The 14,541-nt window shown below is 48.0% G+C and overlaps 1 protein-coding gene across 2 annotated transcripts; it reads right to left on the minus strand.

The window, feature by feature from the left end:
* Positions 1-136: 136 nt before the first annotated feature.
* On the minus strand, positions 137-7,955 carry TNFSF12 (TNF superfamily member 12). Of its 2 annotated transcripts, none has more exons than XM_045524820.2 (7): positions 7,674-7,955; positions 7,466-7,513; positions 6,797-6,869; positions 6,086-6,139; positions 5,966-6,001; positions 1,106-1,230; positions 137-910 (listed from the first exon to the last, which is right to left on the minus strand). In XM_045524820.2, the coding sequence occupies exons 1-7, from the start codon at positions 7,830-7,832 to the stop codon at positions 659-661; spliced, it is 747 nt and encodes a 248-aa protein (XP_045380776.2). In that variant the 5' UTR covers positions 7,833-7,955; the 3' UTR covers positions 137-658. The 2 variants fall into 2 exon arrangements, with proteins under 2 accessions (XP_045380776.2, XP_074198386.1); XM_074342285.1 differs by having other exon boundaries at positions 7,466-7,516; positions 7,674-7,952.
* Between the last annotated feature and the right edge of the window lie 6,586 nt (positions 7,956-14,541).

Consider the following 14,541-nt stretch of genomic DNA (forward strand, 5'->3'; position numbering starts at 1 on the left):
AGGTCCCCACTGCTGAGCCTAGACATCGCCCTGGAGTTCCAGGAGTCCTGCACCCCAATCCCCAATGCCCCGATCCCCTTCCCATAGCCCCCAGCTATCCTGAGGATGTCCCCTAAGCCCCAATAAAGAGAGTGACCATGATTTATTCTCTTTAATATCCACTTATCAACATTTTGTCACAATAATAATAAAAATAATATCTTTTAAAAATCCACAGGGAATTATCAAGGGAGGAGCCTGCCTTGGTCTCTTACCCCTCACATTTGGGAACTCCTGGCCTAGTCCCAGTCTCTCTGGCATCCAGCCCCTCTCAGTGCCTGAAGAGGGGTATTCAGGATCCATCGTCACCCAGAGTACAGTAAACACAGTGTCTTGGGGGGCTGCGGCCAGGGTGGGGAGTCAGGAGACAAATGGGGGCAGGGAAAGATCAGGGGTTTGGGGGCTGGTGAGGTGGGGAGCCAGAGGTGGGGGTGTGGTCGGAGCTGGATGGGAGTATTTATGTGGCATGGGCATCAAGTGAGAGCCCCGCAGGAGAGGCAGGTCTGGGGGAGGAGCATCTTAGGGTGGGACAGAGGGGAGGGGGGAGGGTGTGTGTGTGCTCAGAGAGCTGCTGTAGGGAGCCGGCGGCCTGGGCAAGCCACCAAGAGACCAGGGCCCCTCAGTGAACTTGGAAGAGTCCAAAGTAGGTAAGGAAGGGGGCGGCCTTGAGATGGGCCCAGGGGAGGGTGCGGATCCGCAGGGAGGACCCTGGCCGCAGGGGCAACAGCCCAGACACCTGGCAGAGACGGAGCTGGGGCCCGAGGGAGCTCGCTGCCGTGGCCGAGAACTCCTCCAGGCAGCGCAGGGCGAGTGTGTCATCCACCAGCAAGTCCAGCTTCAGGTAGACAGCCTTTCCCTCATCAAAGTGCACCTAGGGGTGGGGGAGGGTGGGCAGAGTCCAGGCCTCTGCTGGCCCTCAGCTCAGTCTCCCATTTCCTTGGGGACCCAGGTCTCCTAACCAGCCCAAACCTCTAGCTCCTGCCCCCCACCGTTAACGGCCCCCACCCCCTAAGCCAGCCCTTCTCCCTCAGTTCCTGCTTGGCCCGCAGAGCCAGGTGCGGCTTACCTGACAATACAGGTAGTAGAGCCCAGCCCGGGTGACTATAAACTCCCCGCTTTGGCGATCATAGCGCAGTGGGTTGGAGCTGTTGATTTTGGCCTCCTCCCAGCCACTCACCGTCCCGTCCACACCTGAATATGGATGTTCAGAAACAGGGGACAGTCCCTTTACAGAACTTTCTCACCATTTCTCACCTGGGACCCACTGAGTTTATAAATCTTTGGGCCCATCTTACCCAGAAGATATCTAGATGACCAAGGGCAAGGGAGGAGCCACAGCCCAGGGAGCCCTAGTGTAACAGGAAGTTATGCAAATAAATTCCACATATATGACCAGAAGGATACAGAGCAAGCTGTTACCAGCCACTTCCGGGGAGAAGAGTAGGATGGAAGAAGCGTGGGGGCTTTTACAGTTTGTGTCTCTATTGTTTGCTCTTGCGCTTGGAGATGCATTACTTGGATTATTAAAATTAAAAATAATCAAATGGTTCTCAAATATCCATCCATTGATGAATGGATAAGGAAACTTGTGTTAAATCCATACAATGGAATATTATTCAGCCATAAAAAGAAATGGAATACTGGTACATGTTACGACATGTTGGAACCTTGAAAACATGTTAAATGAAAGAAGCCAGTCACTAAGGACCACCTATTATATGATTTCTATGAAATGTCCAAATAACCAAATACGTAGAGACAGAAGGTGGATTAGTCATTGCTTAGGGCTGGGAGGGATCAGGGAGATACGGGGTCATGGGTGAAGGTGATGGGGTTTCTTTTTGAAGTGATGAAAATGCTCTCAAATTACTGTAATGATGTCTCACTACTCTGTGAATATACTCAAAACCACTTAATTGAACACTTTAAATGGGAAGAACTATATAGTTTGTTAATTACGTCTCAATAAAGCCATTACCACCACCACCCACTACACACACACCAAAATCTAGAGAGAGGATAATTGCAAATTGTAAAGAAGATAGTAGAATGACAGAGCAGAGTCTCAAGCGGCTTCCCAGGCCTTCCACAGGCCGCCCCGTTTACCTCTCTGATCTCACCTCACACATTCTTCCAAGTCAGGAGACTCCAGCCACTGGGCCCCTGCAGGGCCTCAAGCTCATTGTTCCCCCAGGGCTTTTACTGCTCTGCCCTCTCGCCAGGATTTCTCCCCTGCCTGGCCCCTTCTGTCATCAGGTCCCTCTGAGAGACCTTCCCAGAAATAGCTAGTCCCAGCCCCGCCTCTGTTAATCTCTCCACCACATCACCTTATTTCTCTCCAGCGTCACCAAGGGAAGTTGGCTCGTTTATTTATGGATGTGATGGCTTGGGGTCTGACTCTCCCAAGAGGGCAGGGACATTGGTCTTGTTCACCACTGGCCCCCGGCCCCTGGAGCTGGGCCTGCTCTGGTGGGCACCAAGCAAAAACCAGTGGGAAGAGACAGGGAGGAGGCGACCATGGTGCCAGCTCTCTGTTGGGTCCACAGGCCACTCTTCAGGGCCTCCCTGGCTTCATCTCAACAGCCTGGGCAGCTGCCTTCCCCAGACCCCATCCTCTGCCAGCCCCGGGGCGCTGTCCTTGTTACTTTCTCAAGGAAAACACATAGCTCACTGGGCATTTTCATCCCCACCTACGGGTTCCCTTGGCCTTTATTCTGCAGACTCCAATCTGAGTCTCCAGCCCTGCCCTTTCCTGCCCCTCCTGACACTGCTAGCTGCCGGCCATCAGCCATTAGAACAGCCCCAGGCATCTCCAACTCATCCAGACCAAAACTGAGCTTAACCTCCCCCGCCCCAAACTTGTCTGACAGTCTGTATTCCACACTGAGCTGTTTCTCACCTGGCACCCAAGCCTCCCTCTCCTTCACCAGCTTTATTCACTGATCACCAGTTCCTAGCAATTCTGCACCCACAGAGCTCTGTTACATCTCCCTCCCCAGCCTGGCTTTTGCCATTTCTTCCTGGGACTCTTCGTAGCCTCCTTCCTCTCTGGGCTCCTCGGGACTCAACCTTGCCTGTTCCAGTTTATTCCCTGTGTGACTACACATAGACACACAGTGATGTTTCTAAAAGGCAGGTGTGAGCCTTGGACCTCAGAATAACTTCCAGACTGCATCTGTGACCTGGCTCCTTATTCTTCTCCGGCCTCACCCCATCCTGCTCCTCCAGGGCTGCTCCTCCCCACACTGAGGCCCCAGCCTCATCATGCTCTTGGCAAACTCTGGGCTTTTACATGAATTGTTCCTTCTACCTGGAATGTCCTTGACCACCTGTCCATCTTACACTTATGCTTCAAGGCCCACAGTTCTCAGGGAAGGAGCCCTTGACTCCACTGTAAGGTGGTTTGTCTTCCTCTATGTCACCACGCACCTCTGGCTTTACTTTCATTATTGTTCTTGTCATAGCCTATTGTAATTTACAAGTGTTTCTGCTTGTCTCCACTATTAGACAGTAATTCCTTGAGAATAGGTATTATTCACCGTGGGCACCTCGTGGGGTCCTTATAAACGGTAGGATCTCGGTGCATGAGTGTTGAGTCAATGAATGAATGAATGAATGGATGGATGGATGTCTGGGTAACCGCGAGACAAATGGTCCATACAGAGAGGAGGAAGGCTGGCCTGGGAGAGAAGGAAGGAGGGCATTCCTGGCCAGGGAACCAGCTTGAGCAAAGGCTGGTTGTGGCCAAGGGCCTGGTGTGCCTGGGACCCTGGTGTCTCTCAGTCTCACAACCACAATGCGTTCCTTACTGCCTGGCAATCGTCCTTCTTTCCCCCACTAAGCTTGCTTTTGCATTCACCAAGATAAGGATTTGGTACCATCTTTCCTCAGAGCCCCTGCCCCTGTCTCCTTCCTTCTGCAGAAGACCTAGAAGTTAGCAGGTAAAGGCTCCTTCATGTCCCCAAACCCAAATCACAGACTGACCGGTTCTTGCATTCCCCACTGACCCATTGACTCTCACAGTGATGGGATGATGTGTCCCTCTCTTCCTTCTGGAAGCCACCCCCTCCCACCTTCTTGGACGTTGCCTGCAGGGTCCTCCATCCCCTGCCTCTCACACAAACGATGCCCAGGACACAAGCACACACTCACTGGGTTCAAATCCCGGCTCCACCTCTTAGTGTCATCATGACCTCAGACATGTTAAGTAACCTCTATCTGGAAAAGTGGAGATGATCAGAATATCTTCCCTTTAAGACTGTTGGGGGGATTAGATGAGATGAAACACTCAATAAATATCAGACAAGATTTATGTATTCATGTATTGCTTATCCCTAAAAGGACTGAACTTTTCCTTGACTCACATCCTCCTCCACCTCCTAGCCCATTGTTCAGCTCCTGTCCCAGAGAAACTTCTAGAAAGGGTTGTCACTGTCTCCAATTTCTATTTCCCATTTTCTCTTAATCCAATCTATTCTGGCTTCTCATCCCAACCACACCACTGACAACGCCCTTGTCAAGGTCACCAGTTGACTTTTCACGTTACCAAACCCAGTGGTCTTTACTCTGTTCTCATCTCATGTGACCTCTCAGTTGCACTCAGCACAGACAGCCACATCCTCCTTCTTGAAACTGTGTCTTCTCTGAGATTCCAGGACACTTCCCTCCCTGAGTTTTTTCCCCTCTCTCTGGCTGCTTCTCAGTCTCTGCTGGGTTCTCCTCCTCTGCTGCACTTGTAAATGTCCAAGAGCCTCAGGGCTTTGCTCATGGGGCCCCTCTTTCCCCCTGGGTGACTCATCCAGTCCCATAGCTTTAAATACCATCCATATGGTGATGACTCCTGACTCTGAACATCCTGACCCAGCCTGAGCTAGTCCGCCATGTGCCGCCATCTATTTGTGAAACTCACTTGTTTATTATTATCTCTTCATTTATTTATTATTCGACCTCAAATTCAATTATCCATTTACACGCCTCTCAACCTATTTCCTCCCTGGTTAACCCCATCCTAATAAAGGGCAGCATTATTCCCAAAGATGCCCATGTTAAAAATCTAGAAGTCATTTCTGATTTCTCCCTTTCCCTTACCCTGCACATCCGATCCCCCACCCAGCAAGCCCTATCTTCAAGCTACCTGCTGAATCCATCCACTTCTCTCCATCTCCACTGCCAGCCCCCAGGCTAAGCCACCCTTGTGTTTTGCCTCCTGGCTTGTCCCATGGAAGGGCATTCCAGGTAAAGGAATAGTATGTGCAAAGTCCAGAAGAGGCACATTGGTGGGGAGGGGGTGTCAGCCTAACAAGAGTGGAGAAGGCATAAGGGTGTGCAGGGAAAAGAGGTGGCGATCAGACCATGGAGAGGCTGGAATCCAAGCAGAGAAGCAAAGGAACAATGAAAGGGTGGTTTAGCGGGGCTGAGCCTAGCAACACAAGTGGGACAGAGGAGGGGATGGGGTAAGTCTGGAATGGGGGAGGGGCTACAGACCGGGTTTGAGGTTCCAAGGTCATGATGCTGAGGTGGCAGGGGTGAGGTAGGGATGGAACAGATGTGCAGAGACTGGAAAAATCTGAGAAAAATGATCAGAGTATGAAGACTTGGAATATGAAGAGGGAAGAAGAGAAAAGTCAAAGGTAATTCTTGGAGACGAGTGAGGGCTGAGGGAGGAGCTGGGTGGTGGTTGGAGGGGGAATCTGCCTGGGGTCTGAGAGGGGAAGGGGTCTCCCTGGGGCTCTGGGGTCTGGGTCATAGACAAAGTTCAGGTTTGGGAGCCCAGGGAACCGAGCCCTGAGCACTTTCCCGAACTGGCTTCTGGGGTTCCAAGGCTTGAGGTGGGGTTGGGGAGTGAAGATTTTGAAGGGCCCCTTTTCCAGAAGGCCAGTGCTGTGGGGGGTCAGGGAAGAGCTCAGAGGTGGGGATGGGGTCTCACCTGCCTGTGCTCCATCCTGTCCCGGCCGTGGGTGAACTGTAAGACACAGAAAAGGCACGGTGAGCCCGGCCCTGCCTCTCTGCTACCCCTACCCCTGGGGCACCGCTCGCCATCACCCACCTTCAAAGTGGGCTGCAATCGCTCTGCGAGCCCGTGGTTTCCGGCCTTTAGGTGCTGAGAATCAAGGAAAGACAGATGGGCAAAGCACCCCCACGTCTGGGGGGCAGGGAGCTACTCCCTCAGCCCCGTTCTCCTCAGAATGCTGGCATCCTAATCCTTGTCCAGACTCTTGACCTCAGACCCTCAGGCCTTATCTTCCTCCACAAGTAAAGCAACTTATAACTTATCATCCAAACTGGGATGACTTTGAGAGCAAGAGGGGCGCTATTAGTCATCACACTGTGCTAACAGGTGGAAGCCAGGGCAGTTCCCGGCAAACCTGGATACCTGGTCACCCCAGTCATAAGTCTCTTTGCTTACTGGGATCCAGGCCTCTGACTCCCTCGCCTGGTCTTCATCAAGACCCCAGGGGTTCTCCTAACTCCTGGCCATCCCTTCTTCATATTTGGGGTTGGGTCTGAAGTGAGAAGCAGGTCCATGAATGGAAGGAGCTTCAGAGGGAAGGTCAGAATTCTAGGTTTGAGTCTCGACTATTTAGCTCCATGACTCCGAGCCCAGTTTACTCTGTGCTTAAGTTTCTCTCTCCCTAAGGGAGGTTAATGGATTTTACTCTGCCTGCTGTTATGATGAACAAAAGCAGTCATAACTCCAGAAGCCATCACAGACCAGCCACTATTATTATTCCTGAGGTTGGGATAAAGGGCCGTTTACCACTTCTGCGAGGCCGAACCAGTTTCAGGAAAGACACGGTGTCCTGGCTTTCCTCTGTCTGGGGATTCAGGTCCTAGGGGAATTAAGGGCAGGGCTAAACCAAGATCTTGCCAGGGACTCCCAGAGACTTAAACTGAGATGGACAAGGGGCCCGTCAGGGGAGGCACCAGCCAGAGGCACAGATGTCTTAGGGAGGGACCAAGTCTCTCAGCCAGAAGTGGCCGGGGCCACCCATCAGGCCCCAGCCCTTGCCCCTTTCCCAAGACCAGCCACACCCCCTAACCCCCACAACCAGCATAGACCCTGCGAGCAATTGGTACATCATGCACATGCCCACATCCTGTCAGCGTGCACAGGGGTCCACATCCTGCACACACAACCAGCATCCTCTTCCACAGCAGCTTACCAATCTCATGCTCCCACTCCCCCCCGCATGGCCAATAAACATTTCATACTTGGGTGACACAAATGTGGCACAAACCCCTTACACACGGTTGTCACCCTCTGTCAGGTACCCACACATGGCATGGCTGGTGCGTGCACCCCCCTACACACACACACACACACACACACACACACACACATGCGGCTGGCACAACCAGGGCAGAACCTGCACCCTCAGGCGGCGCACACTTCCCACGCCCGCAGCCAGCACCCACGCCCACTCACCAGCGGGTCTTGGTCCTCCTCTGCCACCAGCTCCCCCTGCGAAGGCTCCTGCTGGGAAGGAGGCAGCGTCACCCTGTCCTTCTCCACCTGACATCTCACCCTCCACCCATCTTCCTGGCCCCTTGCCCTCGGCCCACCCGGCCCCATCAGCTGCTCCGCAGACTCCGCTCCTGATCTGCCCAGGGAGGGGTGTGGAGCCGGGCCTCACCTGGGCAGACAGCGATGCCCGGCTCCCCAGGCTGACCACGGCCAGCAGGAGGCCAAGGCAGGCCAGCGCCAGGCCCAGGCCCAGCACGAGCGGGGCCAGCAGGGCGGTGCCGGGCTCCCCCCGGCGCCCCCTCCGCTTCTGGCTCCGACGGGTGGCCATGGGGGCGGGGGGCTGTGGCTGCCTCACCGCCCCCCCATCCCGGGACCCGAGGGATCGGGGGAGGGGGAGCGGGCGGGCGGATCGGGCTGGGGAGAGGGAGGGGCCAGGGAAACGGGGCGGGAGGGGGAGATGAGGACAGGAAGCCGGACACTGTTTGTGTGATTAAACTCCGAGTCCGGTGGAGCGCAGTGCACGGAGCAGGGCGCGCGCCGCGAGGCTTGCAGAATCTAGAGCGAGTCCCGGCTGGGAGGCACCCACCGCCCAGGGCTGGAAAAGCGGGCCGATGTTTGTGTGAGTGTGCAGCCGGCGAGATGGGCTGCGCGGCTGAGCACTCTCCACCCGGCGGGTCGGCGGCTCCGAGGGAGGGAGCGAAATCAACAGAAACTCCACGCGGCCTGTGCGCGGGTGGCCGGGCTGCGAGACCACGGCAACTCCTGCGGGGCTAGTCCAGTACCAGCGGGATTGCTAATTCAGGCCCCCAGGGCATGGTAACTAGACTGTGTGTGGCTGGTTTTAATAGTCCCTCAGTCCACATGGTTAAAGGCCAAGGCATACTTGGATTTTAGCAGCTGCACCTAAAGGCAATTCTCTCCTGCAAGTAATGGAAAGAGCCTGAAGGCATCCTGTTCATGTGGTCGGATTTTCACTACTTTCCGCAAATCAGTTGGTAGTTGACTTAAACTGCAATGTCCTGCAGCTAGGGAGAGCTCAAGGTGGAGCCACAAGAGCTCTTTAGATTGACTCCAAATGGAGTCACTTGTTCTAAACTATGCCTGCAAACCCAAAACGTAGTACCTAACCTAACTGCAGTTTCAGCCTCCCCCAGGAGTAGAGTTTTAAATCAATCAATCTGGAATTTCTTTATCAACACTAGTGAGGTAATCTGCCTGACAAGACCCCTTGCCCTTCCTGGCCCCAACCGGAAGGTGAGCTTGCCTGAAACAATCCTTTCTTTTCCTTTTTTCTTCAGTGGAGATACTGGAGATTGAACCCAGGACCTCGTGCATGTTAAGCACCTGCTTGCCATTGAGCTATACCCCTGCCCCCAGATTATCTTTTAAAATCAGATTCCCAGCTGCCCCCATTCTCTATTTTGTGCCCTTTATTTCCTTCTTAGTTATCACAATTTGTAATGACTTGTTTGGCTACTATCTCCCCAACTACATTGTAAAATAGAAAATTACCTACTTCTTATTTTGTCTGCTTATTACCTATTTCTAGAATAAACTCAATGAGGGTATTATTCACTGCTCTGTTCCCAGCACCTTGTCAAATGCTGGCTCCCCTAATATCTCTAGAACAATCTGTTGACAAGACAAAGCCAAGTTTATTGCTTACCCCTTGACAGTCTCACAACAACCTCATGGGAAGATGAGCAAGACCATGGCATTTACTGAGACTTTGAAGTCTGGTTTAAGGCAGGTCTTTCCATGCTAGTACAGGAGCAGGGGTTGATTAGGGTTGGGGAAGGGTCATGGTATAATAGTTTAGAATGAACACAAAACCCAGGATTGATTGAAGACCTGGAAGACAGGCCACCAGCATCAGTTATGATCCCACTTCCCTTCCTCACCAGAAGCCATTTTCCCTCAGACAAAATGTCAGACATCTTGTCTCTAAAGAAATTGAACCAACTGTCTGAGGGAAGTTAGTGCTTCTAGTATGAATGTTGGAGGTCCAGGATAAATGTTCCTTATTCAAGCATTGGGGTGGCCCACTGTCTGATAGTCAACCATCAACCCTTCCCAGCCCAATTGAAGCCTTTCAGTTGATATGTTCTATCCTGATCCACAAAGAATTTCTAGTCAGAATTTCCACCGGGGAGAGACCTAGAGGAGAAGTAGTATAATTCATATACCAGCAGAGGAAACCCAGAATACGTGGGTAATTCTTTATTAAATATTGCCAGTGATCACCATGCATGTGAGAAGAACCCGTAGCTTGCAAAGAAAGACCAAAATAAACAAACAAAAAAACTGACACTGGAGGAAACAGAGATAATTCAGGGTATAAAGAGAACTACTTAATATACTTAGAGATTCAAAAAGACAGACAAAATATCCATCAAGCAAGAACTGGATGCTCTGTGAAAAAGGAACAACCAGAGAACAAGAAATATTTTTCAGAGACTAAACATGTGGTTACAACAATAAAGTGTTCAATATAAGTATTAAAACATAGAGTTGAGAAAAAAAACTCCTAAAAATATAAAGCAAAAAGAGGAAGAAGTAGAATCAGGGAGGAAAGACAGCAAGCATAGAACACCAATCCTAAAGGACCGTACAGTTATTAGGAACCCCAGAAAATAACGATGAATAAGTCGGAGGGAAGGAAAATATCTTAGAAAAAAATAAGAGAAAATTTCCACAACTGAAGGTCACGTCTTCATTGTGAAGGGTTTATTTTGTGCTCAAGTTAATGAATGAAAAATCATATTTAGATACTTCTGCATTAAATTTCAGAACATCCGGAATAAAGAGATGTTAAAAGTTTCTAAAGAGTAAAACAATTCATCTCCAAAGAAACAAGAATCAAAATGACTACAGACTTTTCAAATAACACCGCATCCTAGAAGATTGAAATGGAGAAATGCATGCACAGTTTTGAGAGAAAAGAATTTCTACCTAGAATTTTATATCTAGCCAAACAGATAAAGACTTATTCTGACATGCAAAGTTGGCCTTCATACACACTATTCTAGAAAATGGAGGATGTATTCTAGAAAATGTGGTCACAAATCAGATAGAAGATAAAATAACATATAGTAAACAGTGAATCTAAGCTCGAAGTTCAGTGAATGAAGGTGCCAGGATGATGACTGTAGAGCAAATTTAAGGAGTAATGAGTTCCACTGGGAGGAGGAGGCAAAATGGGGCTTGAATTGAATGAATGGTATGAACGATAACTTGGAAAAAAATAAGACACGATATAGGTAAAGAGTCCAAGAAGAAAGAAAAGCAATCAGAATCTCTAGGAAAATTCCAAAACTGAAGAAGAGATTTTTTTGATTTAAATGAAAATCAAGGTATAATAATGACACATGGTTGGATTTCATTGACATAATAGCTGAAATAGTCTCCTGGGTTGTAGGACTGAGCACATGGAGTAGAAAGTGTAATCCTGCCCATTGTTTGGCCTGAGTTTGACCACTATTCACATGGCCATCATTATGTAAGTACTGTTCACTGGATCTCAACTTTTAGAGTCAATGTAGAAATGTCCAGAAGACTTGTTGTGGTTGCAGGAAAGATTGTAAATACTCAAAATCTTGACTTCGTAAATGTGAGGCTGAGAATAGGTTGCATGTGGAAGTGAGGAGAGGAAATGGAGCTAGAAGCTGGTCTCTTTCCAGAGATACTGAGAAGGGACAGAACCAAAGTAGACAGAACCAGTAAGTCCACAAATACATGCTGGAGAGGGTGTGGAGAAAAGGGAACCCTCCTACACTGTTGGTGGGAGTGTAGTTTGGTGCAGCCATTACAGAAAACAGTATGGCAATTCCTTAAAAAAGTAAAAATAGGCTTATCATATGATCTAGGACCCCACTCCTGGGCATATATCAAAGGGGAACTCTAATTGAAAAAGATACAAGCACCCCTGTGTTCACAGTAGCACTATTTACAATAGCCAAGACATGGAAGCAACCTAAATGTCCATCAACAGATGATTGGATAAAGAAGTTGTGGCATATATATACAATGGAATACTACTCAGCCATAAAAAAGAATAAAATAATGTCATTTGCAGCAACATGGATGGACCTGGAGATTGTCATACTAGGTAAAGTAAGCTAGAAAGAAAAAAAAATACCATATGATATTACTTACATGTAGAATCTTAAAAATGAGACAAATAAACTTATTTACAGAACAGAAACAGACTCACAGACATAGAAAACAAACTTGTGGTTACTAGAGAGAGAAGGAGGGGATGGCGGGATAAATTGGGAATTTGGGATTTGCAGGTACTACTATATATAAGATGGATAAACAGTGAGGACCTACTGTGTAGCACAGGGAACTATATTCAATACTTTGTAATAGCCTATAGTCAAAAAAATATGAAAAGGAATATATATATATATATATATATATATATATATATATGAATCACTATACTGTACACCAGAAATTAACACAACATTGTAAACTGACTATACTTCAATTAAAAAAACTTAAAAGGGAAAAAACCCCAAACTACACAGAACCAAAATAATCTAAAAACAAACAAACAAAAATAATATAAATAGTCATCACTGGGAAGAGGAGAGAGAGGGAATGTAACTGAGTTAAGTGCCTCTTGTTCTATGTTGGAAAGTCAACATTCACTAAAGTTGATATATAAAGAAAGAAAGTATGGACATTTGAGCTATGATTTTGGAAATAACTTCTAGAAGAAATAAAAACAGAAACTGTTGAAAGGAGTTGCCTCTAGGTCACTGGAGTGGGGTGGGGTGGGGTGGGACAGGATGGGAAGGGGTGAGGCACTGTTGCTTTTCATGGTAATCTCCTCTGTTCTACTTGATTCGTTATCAAGTGAACGCAGCGTTTTAATTTGTAAAAAGCAAAAAACTGCAAAGCAGGAAGCCTTGCTGAGGAGGGAAAGTCATTACCTGCCTCAGCCAGGCCTGTGATCACACCTGCTAATGGAAAAAAACAGGGATTGGACCCTTGGAGACAGCAGATCATCTTTAGAGCCTTTAACTTTGGCTTGAAAAATTAATTCAATACACTTAACCTTTTTGTTCTTGGTTTGCAGCCAAAATTAAAATTAACTTGCGTTTTTTTGGACGCTGATCGGAAGTGACTTGGGAAATGTGTAGGAAAAATACTGAAAGGAAATTTGCCAGTGTGATTTTTTTCTCTGCCTTTTTACGCTTTTCTTCTCAAATTTTCTTCCATTATAATGGGGAAATAAGGGGTTTATTCTGTTTTGTTTTGTTTTAGAGGCCCTGTTTGATTAATACCACTTCAATGCAAAGAAGGAATTTCACATGGTCTGTAAGGGTGGGGACTGAGTCTGCTTTGCTGGACGCATTTCCAGTGTCAGCAAAAGCTTGTTGAAGGAATAAATATCATCCACCTCCTGGGCTGGCAGTGACCAGTGAATATTTTTGGGTGGGAGCAGCCTGGGAGTGGACAGTAACCATTCTGGTTTGCCTGGGACTGAGAAAGTTCCCAGGACTGAGGACTTTTGATGCTAAAACTGGGACAGTCTCAGGCAAATTGGAATGAGTTGGTACCAAGACGAGGTGAGGACTGGCTGTTCATTGCCACCCTCCAGGCCAGTTGTTTTAGAGAAGGTGCCAAAAAACCCCACTTCCTGCTGCATGTCTCCTTTACTCTCAGTGCTCCTACAACACTACTTTACTTCTGACACCAGATGTGTGGGTTATTTTTGCGACACCACCTGACTGTCCAACGATTTAACTCAGTTCCAGCACTGTCTACCTGGAGATAGTGTCCGATCCCACAGATGAAGGGCTCAGTCCTATAAGACTGTCCCTTCCTACATGTTTCAGACACCAAGGGAGCATCCAGGTTGTCACCTGTGCTTCTAACCAACCAGCTGTGAATCAGGAGTTCCCAACACTTCTTCCTTAGGATGCATTAATTTACTAGAGAGGCTCACAGAATTTAAGAAAACAGTTTACTTACTAGATTACCAGTTTATTACAAAAAGATACAACTCGGGAACAGCTGGATGAAAGAGATGCACAGGGCAGGGTATGTGGGAAGGGGCATGCCACCCTCCCGGCAACTCCCGGCATCTCCACATGTTCATCAACCCAGAAACTCTCCAAACCCGGTCCTTTTAGGGTTTTAAGGAGACTCTACTATGTACGCAGGATTGATTAAATCATCAGCCGTTAGTGAATGAGCGCAATCTCTAGCCTCTCTTCCCTCCCTGGAAGTTTGAGATTGATAGTTCTAATCCTCTAATCACAGAGTTGGTTCCCTTGGCAACCAGCCCCCATCCTTAGGCGCTTTCCAAAAGTCACCCCATTAACATAAACTCAGGTGTGGTTGAAAGAAGCTTGTTACGACACTTGTTGTGACACAAGACACTCCTCTCACGTTTATGGCCCTGGTACCATTTCAGGAACCAAAGACAAAAGACCAAATACTAAAGCAAAACACTCCCAGAGGGCAGGATACAGCTCAGTGGTAGAGTGTGTACTTAGCATGCATGAGGTTCCGGGTTCCATCCCCAGTACCTCCACTAAAATAACTAAATAGATAAACCTAATTACCTCCCCCAAAATAAGACAAATAAATAAAAACCGAAAAAACAAACTTTATTAAAAAATAAAACAAAAGATTCCCATTGCTCTTATCGATTGGGAAATTCCAAGGGTTTTAGGAGCTCTGTGCCAGAAATAGGGACAAAGACAAAATATACATTTGTTATTTATAAATTACGAAAATCACAGAATGTCCCTTACTTTTTTTCTTATAAATAAATCAGATTGCAAAAATAAATAAATACAATAAAAAATAAATCAGTTTGCACATTTTTCGCAGGAAAGCCATAAAAAGTGCTGCTGTGTCTTTCTTAGTGCTTCATATCAGGAGGCACAGGACATAACTCATTCTGTTTCTGGTGATGTTAACTTTGATCCCTTGGTCAAGGTCACATGTGTGCCAGACTTCTCCACTCTAAAGTTACCTTTATCATCTTTGTAATGAACAAATCATTACAAAGATGT

This window comes from Camelus bactrianus, chromosome 16, assembly GCF_048773025.1.
Source record: "Camelus bactrianus isolate YW-2024 breed Bactrian camel chromosome 16, ASM4877302v1, whole genome shotgun sequence".
Lineage (NCBI taxonomy): Eukaryota > Metazoa > Chordata > Mammalia > Artiodactyla > Camelidae > Camelus > Camelus bactrianus.

Excerpts from the sequence above, each read along its gene's own strand:
- TNFSF12 (XM_074342285.1), bottom strand. The coding sequence starts at position 7,832 with ATGGCCACCCGTCGGAGCCAGAAGCGGAGGGGGCGCCGGGGGGAGCCC. Across the intron at positions 6,002-6,085 it reads GATTGCAGCCCACTTTGAAG|TTCACCCACGGCCGGGACAG; the intron begins GTGGGTGATGGC and ends TGTGTCTTACAG. Across the intron at positions 1,231-5,965 it reads ACAGGATGGAGCACAGGCAG|GTGTGGACGGGACGGTGAGT; the intron begins GTGAGACCCCAT and ends ATCCATATTCAG.